At 29.2% G+C, this 15,199-nt stretch overlaps 2 protein-coding genes across 2 annotated transcripts; both read right to left on the bottom strand.

Moving 5' to 3' along the window:
* Positions 1-6,448: 6,448 nt before the first annotated feature.
* On the bottom strand, positions 6,449-12,574 carry LOC119616552 (dipeptidyl peptidase 9). Its single transcript, XM_037972969.1, has 11 exons — positions 11,024-12,574; positions 10,734-10,953; positions 9,659-9,935; positions 9,301-9,580; positions 9,073-9,235; positions 8,700-9,008; positions 8,447-8,641; positions 7,913-8,224; positions 7,630-7,852; positions 7,371-7,563; positions 6,449-7,293 (listed from the first exon to the last, which is right to left on the bottom strand). Exons 1-11 carry the CDS (start codon positions 12,040-12,042, stop codon positions 7,092-7,094), a joined length of 3,393 nt encoding a protein of 1,130 aa, XP_037828897.1. The 5' UTR covers positions 12,043-12,574; the 3' UTR covers positions 6,449-7,091.
* Positions 12,575-12,956: 382 nt separating this feature from the next.
* LOC119599531 (ubiquitin-associated protein 1) lies at positions 12,957-14,983 on the bottom strand. The gene is made up of 3 exons (XM_037949309.1): positions 13,594-14,983; positions 13,357-13,532; positions 12,957-13,301 (listed from the first exon to the last, which is right to left on the bottom strand). Exons 1-3 carry the CDS (start codon positions 14,795-14,797, stop codon positions 13,176-13,178), a joined length of 1,506 nt encoding a protein of 501 aa, XP_037805237.1. The 5' UTR covers positions 14,798-14,983; the 3' UTR covers positions 12,957-13,175.
* Between the last annotated feature and the right edge of the window lie 216 nt (positions 14,984-15,199).

The following is a 15,199-nucleotide window of genomic DNA, read 5'->3' on the forward strand; positions in this document are numbered from 1 at the left end:
TTTTTTATAAAATATGCATTGTTTTGATAACAAACAGTGACATTTTCTGTTGTTTTGTATGGCAACACTGCGAAATTTAATCTTGTACTCAAAAACATCAAAGGGGATTAACATAAGATTAAATTTATTTTTAGATTAACTAATCTGATTATTAATTGGCATTTGATTACCATCTCAAAAACCCGCTCTAAATCAGAGGTCACATTTTAAAATTAAGAAACAATGAAAAAATTATCTAAAACAGTAGTTTTGATAAAATTTTGAGCCGAAAAAGTTTTGGATCCATCTACATACATCCATAATGATAATCTACCGATTTTTGGCAAAATTTCGAGTAATATTTCAAATTTGTTTCAAGTTTAATGAAACAACGAGTTAAGCCACATCTAACAGAGTAGTAAGAAACATGCCCTACGTTTTCAAGAGCTTTCAACTGCAATATATGTAGAACACAAATGTCTGCCATTAATACATCACTAAAGTATTTTAAAATTTAAAAAAAAAATCCTTTACAAATTTTACTAATTATACAAATGGAAACGGTAACAGAGACTAGAGAACATATTGTTTTAAATCTATAAGTTTTTAAGCTTTGTATATTAATATTGTTTTTTTTTTTTTTTTTTATTTTCTTAATTTATTTCGTTTAGCAAAATATTAACCTTTAACTATAGGTCATCATTCCCTTAATTTGTTTATTTTAAGTGCAATAAATAATGAAAAATTATTCCAATAACTAGTAGAGTTGTTCTAAATATTTAAGTTTAAATAGCTTAGAAATTTATTCAAAAACAAAATATTATTTTCAATTAATTATATCGTTTATAAATCCTTATTTCAATTTTGTGTTCAATTTTTAATTACATACGTCCTTTTACAGATAGAAAAAAAAATAAATAAAAATATTTGTTCTGAGATATGCAAAAGTTTACATATTTTTTATTTTGTGCAGAAGTTATTAAAAACAAAATATATATTTAAAATGTTTTAGTTATTTTTGTAGTCGTTTTTGTATAATTAATATTGAAACAATGATAACTAACTGCCGGATACAATAATTTTTTTTACATAATTTTTTAAGTTTTTTTTTTTTGATTACTTTTAAGCTTCTGTACTTTGTAAATATGTAAAAATATTTTGCATTTTTAAAAATTTTTTGATTTCTAGGTTATGTATGTGTATTTAACGAAATGTGTTGTATATATTTAGATTTGTGTATAACTAATAAATGTAAGCTTATGTTGTGAAAACAATTATATAATTTTAAATAAAATATATATATTTTTTTAATTTAATAAACATAATTGAATAAAAAAGTATATAAAACATATTTAATCTAAATAAAATTTATAACTCGTAACATAAATAAAAACTAAGGACTTAGGCAAATAAATAAAATTAAAATAAAAGGAAGTAAAGCAAAATAAAATAAAATATTTGTAGTAAAATAATAATAATAAAGAAATTATTTTTTAACTAACAAAACTTAAAAGTAATTTAACGAAAAGCCACATAACGTAAGAAAACGTTTTGTAACATAATGTAATGTAACACAAATATTTAAGCTAAATTTATAACATTAACATAAAATGACGTATTTAATAACAAACGATATATTATTAAAAATACCTTAATACATATTTATTAGTATGTATTTTGTATGTATTGAACTTAAACGAAACAAACAAAATTAAGCACAATTTTTTGATTTGGCAATTTAATAATTAGTTATTTTTATTTTACTAAAAATTAAATAAGAATTTTGTTGTTTACAATAAAGTAAAAAATTATTTAAAAAAAAACCAAGCTAATGTGTACGTTACTTAAAATTTAAATAAATTTATAATTTTTTATTTTATATTTTTTATCATTTTAAATACTTAATAACAATTAAATATACTAACATATAAAATCATAAAAACATTAAAGTTTTTTTATATAAAAACAAAAACAAAAACCTGCATCAACATACGTATACAAAACCTAAGAAATAAAACATATAAATACAAACAAACATAAACTAAATATTTAGTAATTTTTAAAATTACATAATAAAGTTGTTAAGTTATTCATACATACCTACATACATACATACATATTTTTTAAAACCAAAAATATTATAAAACAATTTCTTATTGAATACACTCTTAACATGTTTTATACTAAAAGTAACACAGGCCGTATCTGAACTCAAAGTATCTTCTATATAACAGGTTTTCAAGATATCTTAGCCTATAGTTTGATAAACCTCTATTTCGCCTTAATTGAGAAGTTATAACGGCGCGAAGTCACCGTTATTTATAACAGTTTTTAAGTCGCCTAAAAGTTCTATATATTGACTTCAAAATAGGTTCCTTCCTTCTTTAAGATATCTTAATTTAAAGTTTAAAACTACAATTGTGTAAATTCAAAACTTCAACGCACTATATCTCTGCAAATAGTAGAGATATCTAAACATAACAAGTACTATTTGTATAGAAAAATCTAAGTTGTGACTTATAAGTTTGTCGTAAAATGGAGGCGTAATGTAGCGCAAAATCGAAAAATTTATTAAATGTATAATTGTTTCAAAATGTAGATCATGATATCTCAAAGTAGGAATAATATCTAACAGATATTAAATCTTTATATCTTTTAAAGCCGATAGTTCCTTTAGATGATATCAATTTATATATATGTAAAGTTGATAACATCTCAAATATACACCCCTATTCTGCATTTCAATTCGAATCGAAATTTTCTCCGTTTGGCAACTTTGGTATTCTGCATTTCGATTCGAGGCTCCGTCACTAAAATAACTTACAAAAACGTAGTTACGATCGTAATGCGGAATACACGCAAACGTAAAGCATTGAATTAAAATGGATTTGCTTCTTCTTATTCTTACGATTACGTTTTTTTTTTGTAGGACTATCAATTATTGATCGTAGCTTAACTGAATGAGCTTAGCAGATAGTGTGAAACGCATTTTTTACCAAATTTTATCTACGTTTTGTGTATTCGATTAGAAGTTCATAATTTTGAATTAATTTACTTTTGAAACCCAAAAAGGTCAGATTCGGTTTCAGCGCAGCAAAATCCTTTATAAAAGTATTCTCCAGGTTAAAAATTTGTTGGTCTGTATAATTGATTGACTTCTATTAGATGGTAAATCATTTCACCTCATCTTTTTGGTTTTTGGGATACTGAAGTTAAGTTTTGTTTGGTACTACCCCAGTAAAAAGTTTTAAAAGCTTCTGCCAGTATAAAGTTAGAGTTTTAATGTATTCCATTAGGCTAAAGTCCAGTCAAATCATAACCTTACTTTAAGGTAAAATGAATGAACGCTTTAAATGTAGACAACGTCTAAATCTGTTTTGTTTTTAATTTAACAGCAAGTTAAGCTACGTTTAACTGAGTGAAATGATTTACAAAATAACAAAATGTCTGTTCCCGAACTAGTCTGTGTTGCAAGTTTTTACAATAAATTGTTCCCGTATTAAAATTTCAATATATTTTGTTGTTTTTCGTCTTACTTCTGAGTATTTCTGGCTAAAACCTGCAAAACTGGCTAGTCGGGAACAGACATAATAAAGTTTAGTTAGCATTTTCCTTTCTTTGAGTAAGTGTTATTGATTTGATCATTACCTGTTATTAATTACGTATTTTTAAAGGTTTGGCAATCGAAAGAAAAGTTTTCGGTATTAAAAAAAATTTAAGTTGTAAACAAGTTCTTTTTAAAAAGCAGAAAAGACAAAAACTAAAACAAAATCAAAAGGAATAATCCTAATGAAAACAAAACTATTCTGTAGGTAATAAATAACAGGTCCATGTTTTTATATCTTTATAACTATAATTATGATAAACTTTATATGAACACCAATATATTATACAATAACGAAATTGTGTGAAATAACTGCAAGATTGCTTTTCTACAAAAAAAAAAACTTAAAACTTTTATGAAAATCGTAAAATTTCCAACGTAGACAATGTTAAATAGCAAAATTTGTATTCTGAAAACTGCAAGTTTTCCACTTTTATAAAGAAGTTTTCTAAGCACTTTTGATTTTTGGCTTATATTACAGATATTTCAGACCTTTTACAAAAATCCATTCCGATCGAAAGTTTGACAAATTTTTAACGAAGATTTAAAATTTGTGTTTAAGTATTAGTTTTTTTTAAGTTTTATTCAAAATATTTACTAAAAAATGTTTCTTTTTTTTTTTTTTGTTATAAATTTTAAATAAAAATAAAAAATTAAAATTTTTTTTTTGCAAATAAACAAAATTTTTAGAAATATGAAGAAGATAGAACAAAATCGAACGAAATACTAACTACGGAATTGAAACCATTTCGATTGGAATGTGAATTCTTTTAAATTTTACTTGATGTTATATTTTTTTCAAAATTATTAACTGAGACCCGAAAGTTTAATATTTTCAATTAAAACTAACAAAATTAAAAAAACTTTAATACAAACATCACAAAATGCATATAGAGATTAAGAAAAGTTATAAAAATTATGTACATAAATTTCATTTAATTTCTTTTAAATTTCTTTAGAAATGGTGTTGAAATATTAATAATAATTGAAATATAAAAAAAAAAAAAACAAATAAACTGATACTGCCGCTATATTTTAAAGAAACCTTACTTCCTAATTTTTATTTTATTTAGATAAAATTTTGTAAACGAAAACAACAAGTAACATGCAACATTCGTCTTTAAGAAATTGTAACTTTTAAGCAATTTTTTGTTTTTTTCTTTTTTGTTTTTATGTATTGTCAAGTAAGTAAATAAATAAATACCTTATTATATATTATATACAATGATTATTTTACAAAAATATTTATATACCTATAAAATATATGTATTTATATATATATATATGTATATTAAACAAGAAGGTTTATACAAATATATTTGTAGTTTATATATATTTATAATAAATTAATAAAAATAACTTCAACATAAACTAATTAAATTAAAAAAAAAAAAAATATTAATTAATTATTAACTAATTTAAATTAAATTAAAAAAAAAATAAATGAATAAAATTCATGCATCCAAAACAAATCTAAACGTATGTATAGTTGTAATTTGTATTTATATATATATTTTTTTTTTGTCCGTTTTAAAAATGCATAAATGCTAAAGAAAAATAAAAAAATACATAAAATATAAAATATACAGTTTTTTTTTAATAAAAACAATATCGTGTCCAAGTTTAAGTTAATTTTAAAATGGGAAAGGTAAGTAAGCAAAGTTGAAAGACATCAAAAATTATTATATTTTTAAAAAAAAATTGCTTAATTTTTAATTAAAAACAAAGTTAATATCCTACTCTAGACCCTGGCAAAATTTAAAACCATTTGACTTAAAAATGTCGAGGTTTTAAGATAAAAACCTTAGATATTAAATAATTCAAATATTAGAAGAAAATTAAAGTAAAATGTTTCACGAGGAACCTTGAAATACAAAAACGCTTATTATACAAGAGCCAATCATTTTTCCAATTTAATTATTGTTATCATCATAAAAACCATTTGTTTACCCAATTTTACGAAGGTTTTTAAATTGCAAGTCCCATTAATACAGAAGCTATTACAATATAACTGCTTATATTTAGCATTACGGCCATTTAACTGTTTTACTAATTTGCGTATAACTTTGAAAATACAAGAAATATCTGTGTGAAATTTTCAACATTGTATGCGATGGAAAACGAGCTATTTCATTAATATTTTAAATATTAATCATAAAAACGCTTACAGAACAAGCGTTGAAAGTCAAAGCTAGTTTTTTGCCGAAATATATTAAAGTCAATTTCCTACTCTAGACCCTTGCAAAATTTCAAACCATTTGACTTAAAATTGTGGGAGTTATAAGCAAAAAACTTCAGATATTAAATATTTCAAAAAAAAAAAACCTAATAAAAAATTATATTAATGTTTAATTTCCACGAAGTAATAGGTGAACAGAATCAACTAGTACGTAAATTTTTCATTATCAATTTTGCAAATTCCCTAATAACTTCTAGAGTTTTGGAGATATTTAAGAAAAACTAAATTTATTGAAAAGCCTGAAATATATGCTATCCAATCTGTACACAATTTACCTCCCCACGCCCACTAATCTTAATTAAGGCTTTAAGTCCAAAAACACATATAATAGAGAATCTAATCACGTTCTTAATTTAATATTTCTACCATAGTTAGGTCCATTTTATTTACTAATAATATGCGAGATTTCAAGTTGCTAGCACTAGAAATGCAGAAACTATTGCAATATAACTTTAGCAATTGTAAACGTTACATGCTTAACACTAAGGCTTGTGAACTATGTTATGAAATTTTCCACATCAGTTTATAAAAAGCGTTTTAATAATTCAATACAAACAAAACTATGGTTTTTTATAAAATACGCTTTTAATTTGTTAAATATCGACATCCTAAGAAATAAATTTTACAAACAAGGAATTTTTTTTTAAATTTCATTTATATAAAAACATTGATAATTTATGTTTATTTAAATTACAAAAATATATTGAAATTAAATTTTGAACGAGCACACAATAAAATAACAGGTTGTCGTCTTTTTCATCAGAGTTATATTAGTATTTCTTAAACGTTTTACCATAATTACGCAGGCAGGATTAGTTAAAAAGCAATCACATCAATCAATTATCCAATTATTAAACGTTCCATTATTGGTATTGGAAAACTAATCGATCAATCGATAATTCTGCCATTTGCTGTTTTCACATCACATGTCTTTGTTATTCGCATAAACAGACGTTTAAGATGATGACAGCCACTGAACTAGTAGAAGCATTTTTGAGAATTTCTTTTTTAAAATAAAATAGTGTGAGTAGTTGAAAGATATATAATAGTTTTTGTTGCTGTTGCAGTAGTACTAGAGGAAAAGGAAGGAGCAGAGGGGCAGCAATTAAAAACAAACACAACAAATGTATCCGATTGTACAATTAACGAAGTCAAAGTCTCAGAACATAATATATGTATAATTCTGTGTTTCAACAAGGAGATTTGATTTATGCATTCTCCTTCATTTCTGCACAAACGTTTAACGAGACGAGAGGAGAGAGTATAAATTTACAAGTTTTGCAAAAACGATAATAACTTTGTCTCGTAGTTTTTATTAGATTCGAGATTTCTCAACGAGTGCCGTTCGTCGGGAAATATGTGTAGAGTATAGGGCTTATTTGCTTTATTCAAGGCATTTATCAATTGGGATGTATGAAAGAAATGTACGTTTTCATCTATGAGACCATGAATGAGCAATAAACGATTATCCCTGTAAATAAAAATACATAAAAATTTGCTTTATTTTCTACAATTTCCAATTAAAATTGTATTAGCTAGAGTACTTACTCGTCGGGAAATGCATGTATGTAATTGAGTACCGAACCAGCAGTGTAACCATGTTTATTGTTTTGTGGCAAGTCCATATAACGTTCCGTATAGCCTGTATCATAATATTCCCAATTTGTGACTGGCGCACCAGCTATGGCCACCTTAAATATGTTGGGATAATGCACCAAACCCATAAGACTTAAATATCCCCCTACAAAGAAAATCAAACAAAAATTCTATAAAACTGTATTAAAATTTTAAAAATTCTGGTATTTACCATAAGACCAACCATGTATGCCAACACGATTCATATCTATGTAACCCAATTGATCCGCCAAAATTCTTAAAGCGTCAACTTGATCATTTAACTCCACCTGGCCCATACGACATCTTATATGACCCTCGAATTTTATGCCACGATGCCTTGAACCCCTCGAATCTATACATATGACACAATATCCTTGAGCTGCCAACATATGCATGCGTAGCTGATGTTTACCCTAATCAAATGAGATATAATTAATATAGATTTCTATTTATTTCAATTTATCAACACAAACCTTAAACGTGTTATTAACTGTTTGCACTTCCGGCCCACCGTAAACATTTAAAACTGTAGGATATTTAACGCCCAGTTGAAAGTTATGTGGTTTAAAAACCATTGCATATACAATCTCACCCGAAGGCAGTTGAGGTGAATATATTTGAGGACAATAGTGTGGCTCTGGTTTGCCACCTTCATGTAAGTAACCCATTAGAGACAATTGAATGCCATTTACGCCACCATTTTGACAAGTTTGTGCCACTCGTATCACTTTGCAAGATGGCAGTCGTTGAATATTGCAATAAACTTGCAGCATTAATTGACAAGACTACAAGACAACAAACAATAAATTAATTACAATTATAATTTAAGTACGTTTTTATTGCAAAACTAATTTTTTAATGAAAAATCGATTAAGTAAAAAAAAATTCAAAACGCGTTATTTTGTTGAAAATTTTATTTTTTAGTGGAAATCGTAAAAAAATTTTTTAATGTTTTTAAATAGGAATTTATTATACTTTCTATTGTTGTATTTGCTATGATTTCTTACCTCATCAAATTCTACTAGATATGAGTATCCTGGCTCGGTTAATTGTCTGATGTGTTCGGGTCTTTGCAAGCTAACAACATACAAGTGCTTTTCGAGTGGCGTTTCTCTAAGTCCTAAAAAGTAAACAAGTTGATTTTCCTTGTCTACCCATAAGTTACGGCCGAGTACCTCCCATTCGCCAGATGTAAGAGCCACCTTTAAGAATTATAAATTCATTTTGATAATTATTTTTCCAAAACCTTAACTTTCTTACCTTATTTATAATTCTTGGATGCAATGTTGCTGCATCTATAATATCGCCATGGTTATCGGCCATATTAGTTGTACCATGAAACTTTAAACGTTGACTACTATCGAAAGCATTGGTGCTAGGCGGCACTGTAGAAGCTTCATTGCAACCATTCATTGTTTTTGCCGAAAGACTGGATGTTATTAAGTAGATGTGTCTAAAGCCAGTCTCCTCAGATGCCCATAGAAAAGTTACTGTTGTATCAGTTATTTCCAAAAAGTGCAATAAGTCGTGAACATTTATCCAAGTATCGGAAACTTGAGTATTTAAAACCTTTTGCATAAAAAACACTATCTAATGAGTATAATTATATTTTACAGGTTTAGAGGGAACATACCTGTAATGGCGATACAGTTCGACAGTAAGGACTTTTCCAACTGTGATCCGTAGAACCTGAGGGAGATGATGTTGAACTGCTGTAGGTTTCACAGAAGTTATCTAGAGGTATAAGTAATAAGTCCAAACGTTGCTGTTTACGATCCATACCCTCCATCCATACACTGAAAAATTAATCCTGTGTACACACAATAATTCTAATTGAAGTTTCCTGTTCCTTATGACTTACTATTTAGAATCTGGGGTCCAACCAACACGTACTATATACTCCAGCCAGGGCAACACTACTGACAACGAATAGGACAAATCTTTAATACATACATCGCTTATTTGCAACGATTCATTCAAAACAAACTGCACCATTTTCAATTTGGATTTGGCATTTGCTGTGCCAGTGCGTGGAAATCTATATTCTTCCATTTCTCCCGGCATAGAATGAGCAGAGGGAAAGGTATATAAGCACACATCAGATTCATCCACTTCTTCATAAACAATACGATATATGCCATCTGTAAATATATTTAAATACAGAGAGTGCACATAGAATTTATTGAGTTATTTATAGGCATCTAGTATGAGATTATTACCGTCCGAATGAGGTTGCCACCAATATCCCTGATATCGGCTAAACTCTTCCTGCATTACATACGATGGTAGACCGGCACTCAGAGGATCATCGGCAAAAGAACGTCGACCATCATGAGCAAATGTTAGACGTTCCTCATGACCGCTGAGTGTATGGGTAACCCAAATGTCGCATCCACTTATGTAGGCAATTAAATCGGAATTTTGTGGACATATCTGTGGATCCAATGCTGCCCATTGAGGACATGTGCGCAATTGTATAGGGAAGAGTGGACTAGTCTGTGGAAAATTAAACTAAATATTATTCCAAATACTATTGCTATGATTTTTGGGGCCTTTAAAGAGGGCGCTAAGAATTTTATTGGATCCCAAAAGATTATTTTAGAGAATGATACAAAATATATTATTGGTCATGATTGGTTTGATATCGGTGGCAATTTTATATAGAATTTTTTTTAAGCGGCATATTGCATAATTTTAAAACATTAAAGTTACAATTTGAAGCTCACAAAATTTCAAAAACACTTTACAAGATGTCTTGCCAAACGCTTGTAAAAAAACTAAAAACCTTACAAAAACTAAATTTTATAAAAAACACCTTTTTCAAAAAAATCACCAATTTCAGAAACAGTAGATATTCTGTTTCTAAGATAAAGCAATAAGTTATAAATAAAACCGGTTTTTTATTATGTATTTACAAAAAAGATGCGTGAAAGAATGGTAATATTGATTATGGCAAATAAAGTAGAGGCTCTTGTAGCTACTTTCACTTCTTCTTTAATATGTATTAAAAGAAGTTAGAGCAACAACAAGTCATAAATAGGGCAAATTAGAAATATTAATATAATCTTGATAGTTTTTAATGAAAAGTGAAAAAAAAACTTCCAATGAAAAGGATATATACAGGTGGTAGGTTGTATAGAAATTAGAAATAAAAGATAATCTTAATATGTAGTTATTTTAAAAAAAGTGAAAAATAAACTTCTAATGCAAAAGGATATATAACAGGTGGCAGGTGGTATAGAAATGAAGAATTTTAAGGCAAATAGTAATAAGTATTTTAAAATGTAAACTTACATTATAACCAGTATCGAAACACTGATACAAATCGTTAAAACAAGGAAACACAATTTTGCCACTTGGTTTGTGCAATTCATAGGAAGTGATTCCCCATGTCGAGAGACGTTTTCGTTCTTGCAGTAATTGAAATTCTCTCGACCAAACACTAACATTTCCACCACCAATCGATGCTGCTACACTTGACATTGGTTGCTGCAATACTATGTTCCATTGAAGTCTGCGTGTTAGAATAAAATAAACATATTTATAATTAAGCATTAAACGATAATGGTGTTGGTGGAGCAAACCTTTTAATGCCACTGTTATTAAAATTGCCCATAAATCCACCACTACTGCCCATAAAACTACCGGACGTCATAGTAGGCGAAGAAGCTTTCGATGAGGGAGGAGAACCCATTCGTATGCTACCGCTATCGTTTGGACTATCAGGCGATGTTAGTTCATCAACGGTAGGTGATGCCATAGAAAGATTTATATCGGTATAGAGTAGAGTTGTTTCCCAGGCATTGGGTGGGGTACTAAGGAAATAACAGCGAACCCGACCATCGGACAGTGTACGAAACTGTATATTTGTTGGTACCATACTAGATAGATTGGACAATTGCTTTCGTATTTCATTTACAGTGGCCTTTATTTCAGTCCATGATTTCTTATTTGTTGGCGACACCTCTTTGCGATTATCCCCATCATCTTCGTCATCATCTTCCTCACAGTCCTCGTCTTCGTCATCTAGTTCTCGTGGTGGAGTTGTACTTGTCGGTGAACTCAGATGGTTGGAAATGGCAGAAGCGGCTGCCACAACAACCGCTGCTGCTTCTGCAGTCGTGGCAGATGCTGCAGCCGCCGCCGCAGTTATTGGTGATGTCAACGAGTTGAATGCCAAACCAATGGAAGAGTAGAAAGCATTAGCTGTATTACCTATGCTGGTCAAACTTGAAATTGAACCAACACTGGCAACTCCACCCGGTACTATTCCAGGCGCTGATCCCGCAACACCTATTGCACCCAGGCTGGAATTGCTGGAACTAGGAGTACTGGCAGCGCTTTGACTACGATCTCCTGAGACACGAGAAGTGAATCCATCCAATAGGTTGGCAAAAGAAGAGGTGCTGCGTACTTCTATTGGTGGCGTAGGTTCAGTATTCATTGAAAGTGTACCAGGACCTTGACCAATATTACCACCAATCGCACTGCTAGTGTTTACATTGACATTTTGTCCAACATTCATGGCAGGCGTTGAACTGCTAGTTGTCGTTGTGGCACCCGACTGTAAACGGTTTCGTTGCTGCGTCATGGTAGTGTCCATTATTTTAAAAATACTAGTATTTCCTTGAGTTCAAATGGTTTTTCTCTTAACAGGATCATGAAAAATACCTGTGTTACAAAACACACCCCACCAAAAGATTTTTCACTTGCTGATGTCCAACAAAAAATTTTTAGTTCTTTTCTAATTTAGATTTTTTTTTACACCCACAAAAATGCCAATTATTGTACGATGATGAGGGTGATACTGCACAGGGGTGTCCTAGCAGATTTTCTACTTCTCTTCTACTGTCTAATAATACTTCTTCCTGGTGAGATTCCTTCTTTGATTTCCAGCTTTCATATTGCAGACCCACTACTTTCTTGTTTCTTTGTTTTACGTTGATCTATTTTAACGTTTCTTTTACACCCGATAATACACAATTGAGTAAATAATTTTGGAGAAGAAAGAAAAAATCGAATGAAAATCAAATGTATTTTCTCGCTATTTGCAACAATTTTCACAGTTTTTTATTTTCTTTTTCTTATTTGCATGCAAAAGTTGTCTACTGTCTACTGCAATGATGATAATTTAGCGTTTTTCCTATCAACAAAAATTATTTTAAAATCACTTTTAAAGGCAGAAAAGTTTTCTAGGTAAGGAAAATTATTTCCAGATGAAAAGAAAAATTTTAATAAAACTTTCAAAAAACGTAAAAAAGCTTAACTTAATCTTTTAAGTAAAATTCTTGTACAAAATAATTGATTTTAAAACATATTTAGCGGGGTTTATTTATGAAAGTTGGCAGCATTAAATATTAAATACAGTACTTTCTTTTTACAGCAGCGTTGTATAATTTGGGCATTGTTTATCGTCGACGTCATAATAACCCAATACACATTTTGACGGAAAATCAATAGAAACCGATTTCCTATCTAAAGCCCAACAATAATAAAAATAATGAGGAAAATAAGAGTTTTTTCAATATTTATTATGTATTATATTTTCTTGTTATACACTGCATTAATATATTTGAGTGGACTGCAAATTATTTAAAATAAACAAAATAATGATTTGAGAAAAGCTTTAAAAATTAATATTGTTTGTAAATAGTGAGTTATAACAAGTTTTGAAAACGCATTCTCTTAATACGTATGATTGATCAATATTATCGTTATCGCATATAATGTATGTAACTATGAAATTAAATCATCCAAAGCTTTATTTTTATTATTTTCATTGCGTATTAACGCATCAGATATTTTGCCTTCTTCGAATCCCAAGTCCACAAGTTCACTAAGGGGTATTAAATGTTCAATAACCTGCAAAGAATCCATAATTAATGTACCAAAATAGATTTATTTAAATAAACGTTACCTTTTTATCATCAACTCCTACTAATTGAACAATTCTCGCTACACGTTTTAAAGGAAATCCCATTGCACTTATTTGCTCTACTAGTTGCCTAGCTTTACTATCCAGCTTACTTAATATCTCTTCCGTCTCAGTGTCTTTATCATTAATCAGTTTGATGCTTGGTGTTTCTTCAATTGCTAAAGACAAACATATCGCGGTATAAATACTCACTAAAAAAGGATTTTGATGTGTACATACCATTGTTTTGAGTAGATGCTTCCATATTACAATTTCTATATCTTCGAATTTCCGAGTTTCGCACTTCATCACGAAGTTCTTTTAAAATATCTGGTACACTTCTCGATTTGCTTACTTGGTCTTCGGTTAACGCCTGTATTCTGTTATGTTGCTGAGGATTATTTGAATTTTGGTTACAGTGATTATTGGCTTGGTAAGTGTAATAATTATTTGTTGCATTAGCTTGTCCATTATGCTGCTGTTGAGGCGATGCTGTAGTGTGAGGCAAGTTGGCATTATATTGCATTGTAGAGAAAGATATTGTGTGATGGTCCCTGAGCTCAGTTAACGCCCCCTGAGTAGAGTTAAGATCATAGTTAAATCTGGGTAAATTATTATTACGTTTTGGAATGTTTTCTACTGATTTTAGCGAATCATTATGCGGAAATTGCGTTCTCTGTTGCTGCTCAGGGTAACAGTTGGTATCAGAAGTTTCATTTGTATTTGTATCACTCGTTGTTAGTGTCGTATTATCACTAATTATTTCAACCGGAGCTGGAGATTTTATTTGGGTATTATGTAGAACTTGTGCTAACACATCCAAGTCATTAATAGTTTTCAATTCGATATTATCGAAGGGCGAGGAAGTGTCATCCTCGAAATCTTTGTAATTGAATGAATTCGATAGTTTATTACTCTCAAATGTGGACTTAATTAAAGGAGTTAGAGTACTATTAGAATTACCAGAGCTGCTATTATAGGACAATACTGTCGGTTGCAATATATTATGGAAGCTATTTACCGTTTCCGTTACACAAATCTTCGGTGCCATTTCTTTGGACTCTAGACTTTCTTTACCATTTTCTTCATTTTTTTCCTCCTCCTCGCCCGAGGAAAGATCATCTGTACTAGGATATGATACGCTATATAGAAGATTCTTTTGTCTATCTTCGGCCTCCCGTTTACGTTGCTCTTCCCTTCTAGAGATTCGCTCTTTTCTCAGTTCTTTATTACGCTGACGTATATGTTTCCATTGTTCAATCTTTGACAAGGCCTTCTTTTCGAGTTGTAGATCGTAGGAATACGCTGGACAATTCCGATAATAATTTTCATCTAAATTTAATTTGTTGGCCAACGATTGTGGCAGTTTATAGATAGCGGGAGGAGGTTTAAACTTTTCGGCTATCTTAACTGGTACACCATCCATGTAGTTGGCATTGTACATACTGTTCCGGAACAGTGTTAGTATATTCTCACATACAAACAACTTTTACTTTTTCACTTTTTTATTTTGTTTGCAACAATTAAATTAAAAATTTATAAAACTATGAGTATGACTTTTTTGTTTTTCTAATGTAAATTTTTTTGTGGAAAAAAACAGAAAAAAGTTATTCAGATAAATTAACATGTGTTGCCATACTTTTATTAAAATTAAAATGTAAAAGAATACAAACATCGAATAGGTCATTCTTGTAAATTTTGTTCTTTTATGAAAAATGTCGGAATAAAACAATTGGTCATTGAAAATTTAAAAACTATGATTTTCAGTAAAAATTTAAATCTTTATATAAAATCGATTTGTTTTGTAAATAATTAAATTTTCTCTTAAAAAATCAATATTTTCAAT

Source organism: Lucilia sericata, unplaced genomic scaffold (genome assembly GCF_015586225.1).
Source record: "Lucilia sericata isolate MDLA Ls3-8-SP2 unplaced genomic scaffold, ASM1558622v1 Contig000079F_arrow, whole genome shotgun sequence".
Taxonomy (NCBI): domain Eukaryota; kingdom Metazoa; phylum Arthropoda; class Insecta; order Diptera; family Calliphoridae; genus Lucilia; species Lucilia sericata.

Excerpts from the sequence above, each read along its gene's own strand:
- LOC119616552 (XM_037972969.1), bottom strand. The coding sequence starts at position 12,042 with ATGGACACTACCATGACGCAGCAACGAAACCGTTTACAGTCGGGTGCC. Across the intron at positions 9,936-10,733 it reads GTTTCGATACTGGTTATAAT|ACTAGTCCACTCTTCCCTAT; the intron begins GTAAGTTTACAT and ends AATTTTCCACAG. Across the intron at positions 7,564-7,629 it reads CATACATGGTTGGTCTTATG|GGGGATATTTAAGTCTTATG; the intron begins GTAAATACCAGA and ends TTTTCTTTGTAG.
- LOC119599531 (XM_037949309.1), bottom strand. The coding sequence starts at position 14,797 with ATGTACAATGCCAACTACATGGATGGTGTACCAGTTAAGATAGCCGAA. Across the intron at positions 13,533-13,593 it reads AGCATCTACTCAAAACAATG|CAATTGAAGAAACACCAAGC; the intron begins GTATGTACACAT and ends GTTTGTCTTTAG. Across the intron at positions 13,302-13,356 it reads TAGGAGTTGATGATAAAAAG|GTTATTGAACATTTAATACC; the intron begins GTAACGTTTATT and ends GATTCTTTGCAG.